At 31.6% G+C, this 17675-nt stretch overlaps 1 protein-coding gene and 1 long non-coding RNA gene across 2 annotated transcripts; both read left to right on the top strand.

The window, feature by feature from the left end:
* The first annotated feature begins 1349 nt into the window (after nt 1-1349).
* Nucleotides 1350-3325, top strand: LOC134699810 (uncharacterized). The gene is made up of 3 exons (XR_010103679.1): nt 1350-1430; nt 2025-2111; nt 3245-3325. It is a non-coding gene; the product is annotated as an uncharacterized LOC134699810 (long non-coding RNA).
* Nucleotides 3326-6041: 2716 nt separating this feature from the next.
* On the top strand, nt 6042-16941 carry LOC134699749 (uncharacterized). The gene is made up of 9 exons (XM_063561175.1): nt 6042-6126; nt 6600-6668; nt 7821-7886; nt 8985-9038; nt 10313-10634; nt 12364-12543; nt 13255-13547; nt 14010-14635; nt 15414-16941. Exons 1-9 carry the CDS (start codon nt 6059-6061, stop codon nt 15713-15715), a joined length of 1980 nt encoding a protein of 659 aa, XP_063417245.1. The 5' UTR covers nt 6042-6058; the 3' UTR covers nt 15716-16941.
* The last annotated feature ends 734 nt before the right edge of the window (nt 16942-17675 follow it).

The raw sequence follows: 17675 nt of genomic DNA, 5'->3' as shown, positions 1-17675 counted from the left end.
GGATGATTATATGTTCGTTATCTTTAATATCTATCATACAATTATTAAATAAGAAAGATTATATGACTTGAAATTGAAGATGCATCCCTAACAAAGATTCATATCATAAATCAGAAGGGTACGACTTGTAACACAATACATTTGACCAGGTAGTTAATCGTAATTTAATAACATAGTTTGACGCATGTATAATTTATATGTGTTGATTAAACAATTTGAAAATCAACGGAATGATGCCATGATCGTTTTAAATTGATAATTGTTAATTCATTTAGTTTAATTGTATAGCCAACAAAAAAAAGATAATTGTCACAAGCTAGAATTCAGATAGATGAAAGCTTATTATTTTTGTCACGTCAAAATATAAGGAAGAGCAAAAATTCACTGATGTCAATGTTCTGCAAATTGAAACGAAATTGATACAAACAAAAGACCGATAGGGACACTACATTGTTAAAATACACTGTTTATATAGTTCCAAGAGAACATTTCTCACCACTGAGTCGAACTGAGTTACAAAATGTATGTTAAAAAGAAAATGAGAAACAACAGGTTTTACCTGAAGAACAACATTCAAATGTTATAAGTATATTGTCTCATATTAACTTTGAAGTGAGAAATGTTAACTTAGAACTGAAAGTATCAATTCGGAAGGGAAAAACCTAAACAAATGGTATTGGGAACTAGTGTAAAATAGTAATGTCTTTTATAACATTAGATTATAAATGCGTGCAAGTTTGGGATTATTTTCGGTCATTTTTGTTTGATCAGATTAATGTTTAAAACCTGTTTTTTACTTTTGGGTCTCGAGCATCAATGGAGAAACTTCAATTGTCGAGATGACAATCGATTAAAATTGTATAGTCTATGTTGTTACAGAATATCACAGGTAAATCAAATGATTTGGCGGGAACACGAACCAGATGTTGATTCAGCAAAAAACCAAACGGTAGACAATATGATGAACACCCATTTACTACAGAATGTTGAGCTTTTGATGCTTAGAAAAATGATTGATATGTTTTAGCAGATAATAAATCATAATCCATTTCGTTTCGAGAAAACCTCAAATATCGAGAACTTAAAAACTTTTTTTTCCAACTAAGGGTAATTGTGATAACGTCAGCAATGATAAACACTACAATATGATTTGCTAATACACTAGTGAAGCCTGTTTTAACCGAACCTCTTCTGGACTTTTTTTGTTCGGTTAAATCAGGTTCACAAAGCTCTTTATTTGATATGACGAACATGTTTGGTTTATACAGGTTTTTCTGTTGATACAGGATTCTGTTTAGTCAGGTTTCGATGTACAATAAATGTTTGACAATTATCGGTTGTTCTTTTCTAGGAATGGACCCCTTTAATAAAGCACAAACAGAGCAACTTATTCTCAAATTGGCAGAAATTAGGGAAAGTGTTCTAAAAAAGTAGGTGTATATGTAGCAAAAAATATTTCATTCGCAAAAATGTCAACATAAACATATAAAGTGTGGTAACAAATCAGGTATCAAGACAAAAAACCGTAAATGTAGAAGTAACAGAAATTCGGAAAATGAGTAAACTCGGCCTTTCATTATTTGGTGTGTTCAACTCCATAATGAAGATATAGATTCGTGGAACTATTATTACATTTCAAATAAATTATTAAATCTAATCAGAGTCTCCACAACCGATTCACTTATAAGAAAGAAAGAAGGAATTCAGAGTGAAAAAAAACCCCAAAAAACATACAAAATATTGCAAACATGTTCATTCTTTGTATCTATGATGGTTTTAGTTACATCTGTATTATGTACATTAAATGCACTTCAAACTTTAAAGTTTTTGCTACTTTTGAACGATGTATTCGTCAACATTGTCACCCACATGATCAATTTATGTTTAATGCTTCAATTGTATGACAGTGTTTACTAATGTATAAGCGCCATGCTTTTCTCGAAGCTATTTAGTACCACCTGATATTTGAATCTTTCAAATATTGTTAAATATAGTTTTTATAAAACATTTATTTGTAATTGTAGATGTGATACGCCAACTTCAACCGAAGAAACATTTTTAAATGAAAGTATAACGAATGTACATACATACTTAAATATACTTTCCGAGAGGTATGTAATACCTGTTTGCAACGGATAATCATGGTTCAAGAGATCAATTGAGTGTTAACATTTTACCGTCAAGTTTTATTTTTTATCGCAGGATGATTCTTAGAATACAATCTTGTATGATTTCTGATTGGGTGAAAAAAAAAAAAGTTAATTCTAGGCGAAAGCTTGTTAGTGAGGTTTAAACAATAAAGGGAGAAAAAAATAACATTTAAACACACTTTGTGCGCATGACCATATATATTTTATCGGCTTCAATTCATCTTGAAATATGAATTATAGCAACTGAAATCAATTGTTTTCTAGTTAATATTGTCTTAAAAAACAAAATGTGATACGACACAGGTATTCTGTGAAAAACGCTTCAGAATGTATGCGATTTTGTTATCACAAGGTTGATTATCGACTATTCAATCTCAAAGTGTAACTGTAAAAGGATTACTCAATTTTATGTTATAAATTACTAAGTCATAGAAATTGATATGTTTTGTCGGTACAAGTTATATATGTATAGTCATTGTTTTTTCTCTGGAAGCCAAATCTATTACATGTATAATTTATTTATAATTCATTATGATTGCATTGTCTGCAGTAATAAGTAATTGGTTGATGTTTTTCAAAGATAAATTCTGGAAATAACCCTGAACAGTAAGCACAACAGTATGATGTAGGCTTTAGATAGAAGAAGGACATTAAAACTAAAACAAAATTAAATAACTAAAAGACAAACAATAGTACAAAAAAATCACAACATAAAAAAGACTTAGCAACACGAACACCATCGTTAACATGTAGTGTTCTCAGGTGCTCTGGTAGAATAAGCAGATCGTGCGCCACATCTGGCACCCGTCGCGTGTCAGTAAATTAACCTACAATGTACTGATGCACTTTGATGAAATAAAGCAAGCCAATAGAAACATGTGAACGTCACATCTCACAGGTTCGATGAGAATACAACGTCGAATTTAGATAAACGATACAAAAAATACCATCTTTGATGATACTTATTGATTGACTACACTGGAAGTTGAGAAATTACAAACAATGATGAAAACAGTTGACTCTATGAAGAGTTGTTCAGCATTAACATTAATCATAAATAATAATCTGTTTTGATACGTGTTTTTCCTATTTAGGGATGTAATTGAATATGACAAAGACACTTTGGGAATTATTCAGCGATTGAAGCAAAATCTCAAATTTTTATCGGAAAACAGGTAAACATGAAGTGTTCTCAGATTTATTTCATCTTCTAGCCATTGTTCAACTTCTAAATTGTCTGTTTTACTTACTAGTACACTTGGTACAACCTGATAATAAATTGTTCAAATAAGACCTTTGAAAATAGTGGAATTAATTACTTTTGGAGTGTCAAAAACTCGTTGGAAGTACTTGATAAATTGCATGCATATATTGGTGATTTTGAATCTGTTCAAAGTTTAGATTTGTCTACCCTATATACCACTTTGCCTCATATTCTTATTAAGAAAAAAATCACATCCCTAATTAACTGGCCATTTAAAAAGTCTGAATGCGAGTACATATGTTCAAACTCTTTTAGATCATATTTTAGTAGCAATAAACAAAAGAACTATGTCAATTGGACATGCTTTGATACTATTTATGCGCTTGAATTTTTACTTGATAACATTTTTGTTCGCTTAGGAGATTCCGTATATCGTAAAGTTATTGGAATTTCAATGGGGACTAACTGTGCACCACTTATTGCGGACCTGTTTTTGTATTGTTATGAGTTACAATTTATGACTAAAATTAGCAAATACCCATCAAAACAACATTTGATACAAAAATTTAACAATACTTTTAGATATTTGGATGATATATTGGCTCTCAATAATGACGACTTCAGTATGTAAACTAGAGAAATTTACTTTAAATAAAGCTAATGATAACAATGACCACTGCCCTTTCCTCGATCTTGATATCTATATCATAAACGGGAAGCTTAATAAAAAAAATTATGATAAAAGAGATGATTTTTCATTTCCTATTGTTAATTATCCATTTTTAGATGGTGACGTTCCCTTGTCACCATCTTATGGTGTTTATATATCTCAACTTGTACGATTCGCTCGTGTATGTAACAACGTATTAGATTTTAGCGAGAGAAATTTATGTATTACTGAAAAATTATTACACCAGGGTTTTCGATATCACAAACTGGTCAAAACATTTACTAAATTTTATCACCGGTATAAGGAAATAATTCGTAAATATAAGTCAACATGCAGACATCTTATACGTTCAGGTATTTCACATCCAAAATTTTATGGAAATATTCTTTATAAAGCACAAAAATGTCAGTATTCTCCTCAGAAACTAACAAAACCTTTAAATAGGTTTATAAAAAAGGGATATAGTTACGATACTGTTGTCAGGTCATTAAAGATTGCATATTTTGGCTTCAACATTGATTCACTGATAGGGTCTTTGCATCGGAACTAAACACATGTATTCTAAAAACAGTTGTTGGCATGACACGGGTTATGTTCTTCTCATATATTTTATGATAGTATGATACTAAACCCCTAACAGGAGGGATTGTACCTGATATTCATATTTGATGAAGACATAATCTTTCAATCATTTTAATTGAGGTCTGGAGCTGGCATGTCAGTTAACTGCTAGTAGTCTGTTGTTATTTATGTATTATTGTCATTTTATTTATTTTCTGTTGTTACATCTTTTGACATCGGACTCGGACTTCTCTTGAACTGAATTTTAATGTGCGTATTGTTATTCTTTGACTTTTTTTACATTGGCTAGAGGTATAGGGGGAGGGTTGAGATCTCATAAACAGGTTTAACCCCGCCGCAATTTTGCGCCTGTCCCAAGTCAGGAGCCTCTGGCCTTTGTCAGTCTTGTATGATTTTAAATTTTAGTTTTTTGTGTATAATTCAGAGTTTAGTATGACGTCCATTATCACTGTACTATTATGCATATTTTAGAGGCCAGCTGAAGGACACCTACGGGTGCGGGAATTCTCGCTACATTGAAGACCCATTGGTTGCCTTCGGCTGTTGTTTGCTCTATGGTCGGATGGTTGTCGCTTTGACATATTCACCATTTCCTTTCTCAATTTTAAGTATATGACAAGTTTTAATGTCTGCTTCATTACTGTATTCCTCTTAAAACATAAAAAAGCAAACTATCAAATTGTAAATTGCATTAAGTCTTCTATACTGTGTTATAAGGCAGTGACTCTATTTAGGTTGATTAGTTGTTAAGTAAGGAGATTAGCAAATTCTATACATCCATACATTTTTACCATATTCTTTCAGTTGAGATAGATACATTGAAATTAATTTTATTTCTCATAATTTCAGATAAAGTTGATAATCGTTCTAGAATTTTGGATACATTGAAGAATGTAAAAGCTCGTAAATGCATTTGAAATCTTCCCTCCCATCCCCCAAAAACATACCAAAATATTTTCTATGAAAGCAAATGCATTACTGAATGTGAGGCAACGTGGATCGACATGTTATTTTGTATCATGTCTGATATCTCTCATCTATCATTAAAATAGCACGAGTAGGCAAAGGAGACAATTGCCAAATTTGAAAACCTATTCTGGTGAGTGACTATATATTTAAAGTCAGCCAAAAAAGACGGTTGCCATAAACAGAGACAGTTTTCAAAATCTTTAATGTTAACTGTGGTCAACTAATGGTCATACCATTCATATAATGTGAATTTGCAGAAGCGCAAATTAAAAATTAGTTTACCATGTTCACATTTTGAACACCCTGCGATTTGATGATTTTACACAGGACTTATTTAAGTCTGAATGGAAGTTTGAAATCATTCCGTAACTGGATTTTTGTAAATTCTCGTTCTAGGTATCTTAATATGACCTGACCTGCTACGTTAATAACGTTTGTGTTTTTGTTTTGTTCAGACACGCTAAATCAGACTTTGATTTCAAGATGATGGTGAACAAATTAACAGAAACCCTGAATACTATTCTAAAGAAAAGAATAAAATCTGATGAAAGGTACGTACTCGAATATCTCGAAAACAAGCATGTTGACCTATATATTTTTATGATCTTTTTGTTCCTTTAATAATCCCCTATCAATATATACTAGTATTAAGAGAAGCTTGTTATTTTGAAACTGAGTACTGAACCTCCTTTAAAATATAATCCCTATTAAGAAGATATTTGCCCGTGTAACATATCTTATAATGAATTGCTGCATTTCATGTATTATTTTTAACATTTTTGAATTTTAAAAATGGCTCTAAAAAATGTTATTTGAAAATATACCAAACAAAACCGTGAACAAACAAACCCATGACTTCGAATATACAAATCCTATAAGACTTCTGATTTAACAAGTCGAAACCAACAAAACAGTTTACGACAAAAAGGATGTACAAATGGTGTTCAACGTCTGAAACCAAATATATCAGTCGAAAATTTCTCTTATATAATCATTGTGTGAGTTATATTATACATACATTCAGAACTTCAGAAACAGACGCAGAAGAAAGAATTCCAGAGCTTGACGAAGACAATAGTTCAGATATTTTCAAGTATGTATTTTCAACGTACAATAATTGTATACGTTATAAACAGTTAACCTGTATCAGATGTTATAGTTGCTCAAGTCGTCTTATAATATGTAAACATGAGTTACGATTAAAAATGGTACATACTTGATAGATGCATCTATGCTTATCATTAGTATGCAAGAAACACGGCAATATTGGTTATTTGGAAAGCTTAAATAAAAAAGGTACATTGTAACTATATTTTCTGTTTTCGATCTCGGTATGTTTTCCTCGAATTCGATTCGATATCGTTATGAGTAGACATCATGCGGAAAATCAAACAAAAATAATAAGTTTTAAGAAAACTTGATATTACCTTTAACAAAAGCGTTCAGATAGTGATTTCCATACAAATCTTAAATTGTGGATATCAGTTAAAACATTTTTGTTCAGTCTAGGTGGTGTCAAACAATATATACAATCGCTAAAAAAAAAACACCTAAAAAAAACCTGCTTCATTTAAAATCTGAAGAATAGATGCCATTGATAGTTGACGTTAAGTACTCTAGAAAACAATGTAGTAGTTGTTTTTACTTTATATTAACTAGTTACATGTGTATATCACTGTATTGTTCATTTTCTCTAAATTTACTATGGAAAAGTGAGAAAATCAATCTAAAACCAAGTTTATTATCAACCGGTTATTTATATGGTCATGTTTTGAAATTACTGTTTTCAAAACATTAGTATTTGCAAAAACGGAGGACTGTGCGCCAAGGAAAAGATAACCATAGCTGTAGTTGGGAAATCCTTTGCGTAATCATGGATCTACAATGATATCAAAATCATTTTTTGCTTTCTAATGTTTTAGATCTGAGCTTGACTGAAGAGTCATTTCCAGAAAAAAACGTTGCAGTTGATAACCTCTGCAACTATATCGATTTGACCGAAATTCATAAACACTTTAGCATGTTTAATGTTAATGTTTAATGTTCCCTCACAGCGTGTTCTGTAAAATTGTGTGATTAAGTTTAGCATATATTTACTAATGTATCAAATGTTATATGAAGTAACTCAAACAAATACCGATAAAGGTACAAAAGAAAGCCTGCATAGTTTTTTGTGTTAATTAGTCAATTTTTATATCGATGTCAATTTGTGGTAATTAGTCAATTTATAAAATCGATGTTACAGGTCAACAGAAATAGCAAAACCAGTTATGCAACAAAAAGTCAACGGCAGAACACCAGACATTATTGAGTATGTTTCGATAATTCCACTGAACCTAAATGAACTCAAACTTTCTTAAAATAAGTTCAATGTGTTTGATTATGTCTATTTTATATATAAAAATGTGCTGAATTTGATTTTGTTGGTTCCCTTAGAAACACATACCATTTTCATAGTGAAAATTAGCCACCGCAAAATTCACAAGAGTTAGTGTTGAAAAAAATTAGATATGTTTTTGTATTACGAAAGTACAGTAAAAGTGTAATAACAATGAACTCCAAAGAAAATTATATCGATAAATCGCTACCCAAATGACAAAATCAAAAACTCAAACACATCAAACAAATAGAAAACAACTGTCAAAATCCTGATTTGATATAGGCATTTCCTGTAGCAGAACACTTTGTATTAAACTTGGTTTTATAGCTCACGTAAATATATAAAAAAGTAAAAACACAAAAATACTGAACTCCGGGGAAATTCAAAAAGGAAAATCAAAAATCAAAAGGCAAAATCAAAAGTCCAAACACATCAAACGAATGGATAACAACTGTCATATTCCTGACTTGGTACAGGCATTTTCTAATGTAGAAAATGGTGGATTGAACCTGGTTTTATAGCTAGCCAAACCTCTCACTTGTATGACAGTCGCATCAAATTCCATTACATTGTCAACGATGTATGAACAAAACAAACATACTCAAAGAGTCAAAATGTCAAAAACAGGGGTACAGCAGTCAATATTGTGTTATTATCTTAATATCACTATAAAAACAACAAATGTAACGAAGAATCATAAAAAAGGCATACATCAAATTTAACATACTCATTTTACTTTTCTTGTACCACTTAATTTATGTATATAAAGTCTACCCGTAAAGGAAAGAAGGTTTTCATTGCTGGTGTAAAAATGCACGTTTATATTGTCGTAGTAACACTCTTGTCTTTACCATATAACGCGACATCTACAAATATTACTTATGGCTGAATCTACATAAACTGCACGAAGAGTTGGTTTTTTAAAATTTTAGCAGGACCTAAGAACTCGTTTTATTTTTGTTTATGTTTGTGTTTCTCAGTTATTGTTTTTCTAGGTTGTGTTATTGTATCTTATATATCTATATACAGGTCAACATTGATCCCCCAGCCAAAAACTGAAGATAAACGTGCAGAGATTACAGGGTTTGTATGAAATTTTACATTTTGAAAATCATTAAGAAATAAGTGCACCATCATAGTTATAAAATCCAACAATGAACCAATAAACTCATTTAATGACGGCATCATACATTAGCGTATAGACCGTATGCGTTAGATGCATGCAAGAGGAACGATAAGCAATTGTTAAACTCGCGTTGAACAAGTTTAAAGAAGGTCCACATGCAGAGGTATAAGCTTGGTGAACGCTACAATTCCAGGAAATGTGTATGCAGCATAAACAAATTCATCTAGCTCTAATGTTTGTCAAGCGTTTACCTGTTTGCTACACTTACGTACTACATACGGTACACGCTATTTGTTAAACGCTACATATACGTTTGTGACACGTTTAGGGCATGGTGTATGCTCCTTAAGATCGTTAAGCAATTATTTTGACTTTTACCTGAACGTCGTGTTTGTAACGTCGTCTTTTGTAGTGTTACGTTTTACGCGCGTCTGGTGTATAAAATTGTAATCCTGGTACTTTTGATAACTATTAGCGTATTCTGACATTCAACGAAACTTGCTCACACAATAGAGTGGCATATGTTGTTGGTATCATAAGATCTAGTTTATCCAGAAGTAGTTTAAGCATACGTACACGTTGCAGACATGCCGAAGCCACAGATAATCGTGTCTAATACGACAGGGTTGCTTATCAAATATGTTCAAAGGATTTTTTTTTCTTTCGTAGCGTGAATTTCATCTACGTTCGACAAATGCCTAACATACGACCGATAAATGCTTATGCACGATTCTCGTACGTCCAAAACCGTTCACACCATACAGATATGTATGACAAGTTGACTGCGTCCAATATTGCTAGTATAATGGCAGCTTTGAAAGTTTTCTTTACCACAACCGGCAAACATCAGTGATAGATGCTGATGGTTGACGCCGGCATGTGTAGGTTTATGTATACGATTGCTATAGTTTTTATGGACTATGATTATGTACTTTCCTAATTGATTTTCCTCTGAGTTCAGTATTTTTGTGATTTTACTTTTTATGTGTATTACAATGCCTTTAATTCAGAATGTAATGCATTACATCACTTGACAAATGCAAGAATAAAAGGTGGTAGATACCATTTGGTTTTTCAAACGCGAGAGTAAAATTCAAACTGACAATTGCACGCACTCCGTAATGGTAAAAATACACTGACCAACATGTGCCATCCGTTGAAAGTTAAAAACTAATTACTTTTATAATTTTTTTTAAGGAATTGATTAACTTTTTTTGCATTTCATTGATAGAACTTTCTATGATATTGGATGCGGAATACAAATTTATTCATCAACGGATGTCTCCAGCATATTTCAAGCAAAACGATGGAGATCTGACGATTTTCAACGTTTTTACAAACCAGATGCTGCGTTAACCAACTACAAATTTGAGACAGATTTTTTCCATATTGAGCCAAAAGATCCAAAAGCTAATCGGAGTTTTCCGAAGGATAGTTCTGGAATGATTACTGTGAGAGTTAAGCTTCCAAACGAGATAAATTATCAGTTTCTGCATTTGAAGGCCTACATTAAATTTGGACCAAAGTGGAGTTTAGTTGAGGCTTCGTTAAAGGTATATAATATTTCTCTATGTAATAGCGTGTAGGTCCGTCTTAACCCATATTTATCAATATGTTGACTGCTCAGTGGCGTTTACCATACACCATATTGTCATAGACATATAAAGAACAGGATACAAATAACACGCTGATGATCAATATTATTCAAACAACCTCTAACTGGTTATTTTTAAGACAGAAACAATTATAATTATGTGATCACAACTTCCGATCAATTGTTTTCAGTATTATAATTATGTACATCAGATTCATGCCTGCGTTCCGATAACCACTCTGGTGGTGTAAATAGTTTAACACATATATCAATAACCTATCAACACTGAAATTTAGGGAACAATGGTACAAAGGTACACACAAGGCACGTAAAATTACTATAATTGTCGGTTTTCCTGTTGAAGGTTGGTGGTTGTCTTTAGACATTCCTGCATCATCTGTAAATTAAGTATTGCCGCCATTAAAAAAGTCACTAGTGCAAAAAATTGGGTTTAACACCATCAATCGATATATCAATCAATTTTGATATTGAAATGGCGTCCATCAGATTTTATTATAATGGTATTTTTCATCTGTCATTACGTTATCAAATACCGTAAAAGAATTTACAATGAAATACCGATTAAAAAATATGGAAAAGTCTTTCTCTGAATACAAATCGTTCGATGATATTCCGGCGAAGCATACTAGTAGTAGTTTACCATTGTAATGTAGTTGATATGATGACACAAATTTTAATCATACACAGCCATCATTAGACTTGGATTAAAAAATTTCAGGACCGATTTTGAGTGCAATATATCTTAAATAAATCATACACAAAAGTTGATGTGTTGATTGTAGCTTGCTTGATGTATATTTTCGTGGATTAAAGGAAACTTGATTAATCGTGGATATTTAAATTCGTGGTTTTGGCAAAGTCTGCATAATGCCTTCAGAAAACTTTGAATTCGTTGAACATTCAAATTCATGCGTGATTCTCCTGTATTCACGATATCCAAGAAAATAAGGAACCAACGAATATATATGAAAACTCAGTATAAGGAGTACAAAGAAAAACTGTGTATCCATCCAATCGAAAATCACAGTTCAGTAAATGTAAAATAAAGAAGATATGGTATGATTGCCAAATGAGACAACTATCCACAAGAGAACAAAATGATACATAAATTAACAACTATATGTCACCGTACGGCCTTCATCAATGAGAAAAGCCAATACCGCATAGTCAGCTTAAAAAGCCCCGAAAAGACAATGTAAAATAATTCAAATGAGAAAACCAACGGCCTTATCTATATAAAATATGAACGTTAACAAACATGTAACACAAAAACAAACGACAACCACTGAATAACAGGCTCCTGACTTGGGACAGGTACATACATACATAATGTGGCGGGGTAAAACATGTAAGTAAAGTTTCCACAATGTTGGGGATCTTACCTTAAAATTGTTTTGAACTAGATACAAAAATGCAAGATAAGAAGAAGTATTTGGGCAATACAGAAATGGTTCAGACAAAAGGTTTCAACGATATATAAGCGTAAATATTTTTGATTAATAACTAGTTGAATTGTTTTATAAAGTATTAGCAATTATTTAGCCGGCACAATAGTTGATTCTAGATAATATTCGTGTTTATACATGTAACGACTGTAACATTTAAAATTTGCACACAATTTTAACTAAACATGTATATCTGATTATTTCAAATGTACATTTCTTCAGGAGAAATTAGTGACCTTTCACACAGTCAAACTAGATGCACTCTGTATTGTATCCAATCCAATAAAAGAACGGGTGAATATTTTACCAACTGGTTACAAGTATATTGCCCAAACTGACAAGAGGATTCAAATTACTTTCCCTCCTGGTGCTGTCCAGAGAGAAGAATCAATATGTTTACACGTACGTATTTCAATTATAAATGAGTCGCGATAAGAAGGTTACGATCGGTTGTAATCGACTACAATCTTACTTGACTATGTTTAGATATTTACCTTGTTCTGAAATTTATAGAAATAGTTTACCATTAACGTGAAAACATTGTTTTTATCAAATGTTTGTATGCAGGTGATTTAATTGTAGGGTTACAAAATTCAATAGGAGCTTCATCGTCTCAATTAATAAAATTAAATCTTCATAATAAAACAATCACTTTACATTTCTACGTCCGATGCGTTAATTTCTGATTTTCCTCTCAAAGCTTAAAACTAAACTTATGAAAAATATGACTGTATAAATAATACGAAACGTGCGATATTAAATCAAAATAAAAGCCAAAGTAATTTAAGGTCAATTTGAACGTTCATGTCCAACTGTCAATCTAAATAAAAAAAGAAAATTTGAATTTCACACGTCTTTGTATTTTTTACGAACACTTGTTTTCAATGCTTTATGAAATCCAAGTAAATTCTAATTTAGCAACAAACCATATTTGAAAAAAAAACAAAATTGTTCACAAGGTAAAAAAAAAAAATTGAAACACGCTATGATGCATACACAGAACACTTAGCTGTCTTTTTCGATTTAATATCGAAAATTATCACATTTTTACTTTGCTTGAAATGGGAGAAGGAGTCATAGTTTCACACATTTTAAAAAACATCTATTTGTTAGGTTATTCCTGTGAATAAAGAGATTTTGAGAAGACAGTATGAAGAACGGAGTAAGAAAGGAGAAGCAATTCTGGCAATCTCTGATTGTTTGTACACATCTGGAAATACACCATTGAAAAAGAAGGTTCAAGTCAAACTACCACTCAACGATATAAGAAACCCATACGAGACAGATGAAGATTATGTTTACCGCCTATTTAGACAGAACACCAATGGTCAGTTTACATTAACAGATAACGTGGTCACCGTTGATGAAAACCATACTGCAGTCTTTGAAACGGATAAGATTTCTGGGTAAGTTCCTTTGCTTTTGAAACAATTCATCTTTTACCTTAATTACGTTAAGAAACCATTATCTGTTTTAACCTAAACATTGAAACGAGGATTGAATTTCACTAAAATAAGGAAAATGAAATGGAGAATGTATTCTAAGAGACAACTACCCTATCAAAGAGCAAAAACTGCCAATGGCGAAAAATGGGTCTTAAGCATAGCAAAAAAATACGCTAACGGAAGAGGGTTTTAACTGGCTACTTCACACAAGTATGTACTAGCTTAGTGAAAATGGACGTCACACAAAACTCAGAAACAGATAAATGAATTTAGATAAAAAAAAAATCCATATACAACTAACATTGACCAGAGGCTCCTGAATGGGGACTTTTCTTTACCTTATTTATACTCTAGTGGTCGATAATGATGACGTATAGACACCACGGACTTCATAATTTATAATCCGGGTTTAATCTATTTCAGAACTAGTGTTTCTTTGATTGGAAAGGAAGAACTGAAGAAAGGCCCTCTAAAATTATCAGGAACAATCGAGGAAATGCATGGTCATACGTCAATTTGTAAAATTCTATTCTTTGTAAACGATGTGACATCACGTGGCCTCACTGTTTTGCTGGCATGCATTGAAAAATCAAAGATGCAAGCGTTTTGCCAAAGTTGCGAAGATAGGGGTTTTCATCTGTTCAAGAACTGGATAAGCAAAGATTTTGTCTTCAAACCACAAATTAAAATTGATATCAATTTGAAAGGGTGTTTTGGCTTGCCACGCTTTACATCAAGGAAAAGATTAGACCTGACATTTTTACCTAACTCCGCGGAAAATTTTACCCGATTCGTAGTCGAAATTAAACACAAGATTGATCAAGATGTTTATGGACTTTTGTTACTCACCAAAGATCAAGAAATAATCGATGAAATAAGCTATAATACATTGAGCACCAAAGAATACGCAAATGCAACTCTACTGAAAGGACACAATACTCCTGACCGACGAGCTAGAACGGCACGACCTGATCAAATGACGTCCCCGAAGGGAAAAAGTTACATTAGCAGACAACCAACCTTGTCAGTTCGCCAATGCAGTGAAGATGGTATGAAAACGATACACATACTGAATTTATTTTAATAGTCTAACTCATAAGAAAACAAATTATAGCTATACAATTAATTACAACGTTGGTCCTGCAATCGGTCCATATCGATACATAGCAAAAGTCATATTTCCATCCGGCTACTTATAAAATATCTGCACTGAATACATATAAGTTTTGTATTGATATTAGAGTCTCCATTTGACGAACTGGTGAGATTTTTCAATGGTAGACATTTGTTAGCTTCAACGCTCTCAAATTATAATTCGGCATGTCATAAATAACTGATAAAATATACATTGCGTATAATTTAATACACAATTATATTAAAGGTATGCAGTGTTCACATATGTTTCACTTATCTTTTTTTTTTATATTTGTTGGCAATCATGCCATATTCACTTGTGTACACTAATATGATAATCCAGTTAGCAGTGTGCATCCTGTTTTTAAATCAGATAATTATATGTGATTTGTTTTAAAGAATTTTATCATGCTAATACTTTAACTAGGATTAATGCAAAATATATACAACTTAAGTTCTTTGATAAATATTTATAACACATTTTGGTGTTCATCTAAAAAGATAAATGGGATGATGTTTTGAATTATTTTCAATATTTCATGACATTCGCTTTTAGAGTTATGTTTTCTTCTTGTAATTGTCTTTTAACATGTTTAATCAACTATGTTAATTTATACATCGTATAAAATCTTCAAATATGAATATTTTTCGTAAAATTACTCTAATTTTTCATAACAATTAAATTTCTTTCAGATTTCCTGACAGAAAAAGGTATAATGGCTATAGGAAAGCTTCTTAATGCAGACAAAATGTTTGAAACTGTTCTTCATCTAGATATGAAACAGGTTCAATATGACCAGATTTGTGAAAAAGTACCATCAAGTAACAGGCAAGCTTTCACATTGCTAAAGACTGCTCTCGATCAACTGAAGAACAACAAGGTTGATAAGTTATTATCTGCCCTTGAAAGTGTTGGCGAAGGCGGATTAGCTGAAAGTATTCGCCAATTATACAAAGACAGAAAAGAGTTGTCCCAAATACAGATGATACATTAAGGTGGTACCTAACACTACAGGGAGATAACTCTGTAAAATCAAAAGAACGTTTTAATGACGTTGTGTTCTTAAGGGAATATTAAGCTTCTCAATGATCAAAATAAGTGTTTGTCAAGCTGCTATATAACCAGTGTAATTTTTCTGACTAAACGGTTGGTTCAAATCTTTTGAAATTTTGATATTTTTGTCAAAGGGTCAAGGTAAATACTTTGTTAAAATTTTAAGAAAATTAAACGAGCCAAATTAATTTTAGTTAAAGTGTTAGGTATCACCCTAATTAATATTTTATTTGCCTTTCTCAAGATTGTTCTTTAATGACACAACTTGTCTTATAGTGTAATCACCAAACAGTCATCAAATGTACAGTTATTTAATCAAAGGGATATATATCTTGTGTCTGCAACGCATTATAAAATTCCTTAAACGAATGCACTGTTGTAGTGCCTGTACATTGTAGAGCATTTGTGCACCTCTTATGATGTTTTAATTCACATCATTTTTGTGTTGTCTGTAAACAACTTCTGAATGGGGATCATTTTGTGAGATGTTCTACCTTTACACCCTAGACTATTTTAAACAGCAGGAACATGACGTGTCTGGCTTGATAATCGGAGGTGTTATTCAAAGTTATATGCCTTTATCCCTTCTCTCAACGTTTTGTTTTGTCTTCAATGTTTTTGTTTACTATTAATCATTCGTTTTTATAGAGTGCTTCTCTTTTTTCAGTTTTTGTTTTATTAATATTTTCGTCATAGTATATAATGATCTCAATGCTCTTTCAAGAGTTTTCTTTAATTATTTATGTTTATGTTACATTTGTACAATCAGACGTCTTCCGGTGTAAGGTCAAACGTTTGTTTTGAAGGTTAATTACAACCAAAATCTTTTTGATGAAATAATGAACAAGTCGTGTAAGCTTATAATGAAAGCTTAAAAAAGATTAATGCAAAATAATCTGCTTTCGATATATCGCGTTATTTTGACATAACTTGTTCATTTGTTCTTTTTTTTTTTTATATTTTCTATGGTTAAAATGCTTTAACATGTTGAAAGGTCGTATTTTGATTTATATTCGTTTATACATTTTTTTTGAGAGAAAAACAAAAGAGAAAATGAGTAGACAGAAATGCATGTTGTTTTTTTAATGTATTTTATGTTTCTTGTGTATATTATGACTGTTTTAAAATCGTCAGGGTTTTACGTTTTGAAATAAATTAAAAACCAGTGTTATAAAATGACGGTATACTAATGTGTTTCAAAAAAAAATTTAAATATGCTAGCGTACATGTATTATGTTTACTGTATTAACTGCATGTATGACTATGTGTCATCTTGGAGATAATGTAAAGGGTATTTTTACTTAACTTTTATACATAGGAAACGATCCATGACCAACTCTATTCATATTTAGACTTTACCCATACTGGACCATAATTTAAATCAATAAATAAAATAAAAAACACAAATTCGTAACGTACATGTAGGTTATCATATTATTTCACATGTTATATGAACAATATATTCAAGATTAATTGTTTATTATTTTATATATCAATTTGAACGAGCGTCACAAGTAGAACATATTGCTAACCCTACTGGAGCACCTGAAATCACCTATGATATTTTGTGAGTTGGTTTTGTACAGTCTCAAGTGTTTTATGTTTGTTTTGTAATCTGCAGTTTACTGTCTGCAGTTTGCATAAAAAGAAGATGCGTATGTTAGCTAATGACGATCGTGATTCAAATGCATAAACATTGCTCAGAGGTCTGACACGAATATAATTGAAAAAGCTCGAGAATGTAACCTATTTAAGCCCCCATTTTCTACAAAACAGACTAATTGATCAACACAATACATTTTACTCTTTAGTTGTTTTGTCGAATTTTCTTCTATCCCATTTTATCCCCATTTACCCCGACTACGAACGGGCGTAACTATTTGATTTGTTCTTCTAACATC

This window comes from Mytilus trossulus, unplaced genomic scaffold, assembly GCF_036588685.1.
Source record: "Mytilus trossulus isolate FHL-02 unplaced genomic scaffold, PNRI_Mtr1.1.1.hap1 h1tg000085l___fragment_1__unscaffolded, whole genome shotgun sequence".
In the NCBI taxonomy this organism is placed as follows: domain Eukaryota; kingdom Metazoa; phylum Mollusca; class Bivalvia; order Mytilida; family Mytilidae; genus Mytilus; species Mytilus trossulus.
The sequence above is the reverse complement of the archived record's forward strand: the minus strand, read 5'-3'. Positions and strand labels throughout refer to the sequence as shown.

Bases quoted from the DNA above. Each gene is read 5' to 3' on its own strand.
- LOC134699749 (XM_063561175.1), top strand. From the start codon at position 6,059: ATGATGGTGAACAAATTAACAGAAACCCTGAATACTATTCTAAAGAAA. The intron at 7,887-8,984 runs GTATGTTTCGAT...ATCTATATACAG, and splicing joins AGAACACCAGACATTATTGA to GTCAACATTGATCCCCCAGC. The intron at 12,544-13,254 runs GTACGTATTTCA...TCTATTTGTTAG, and splicing joins AAGAATCAATATGTTTACAC to GTTATTCCTGTGAATAAAGA.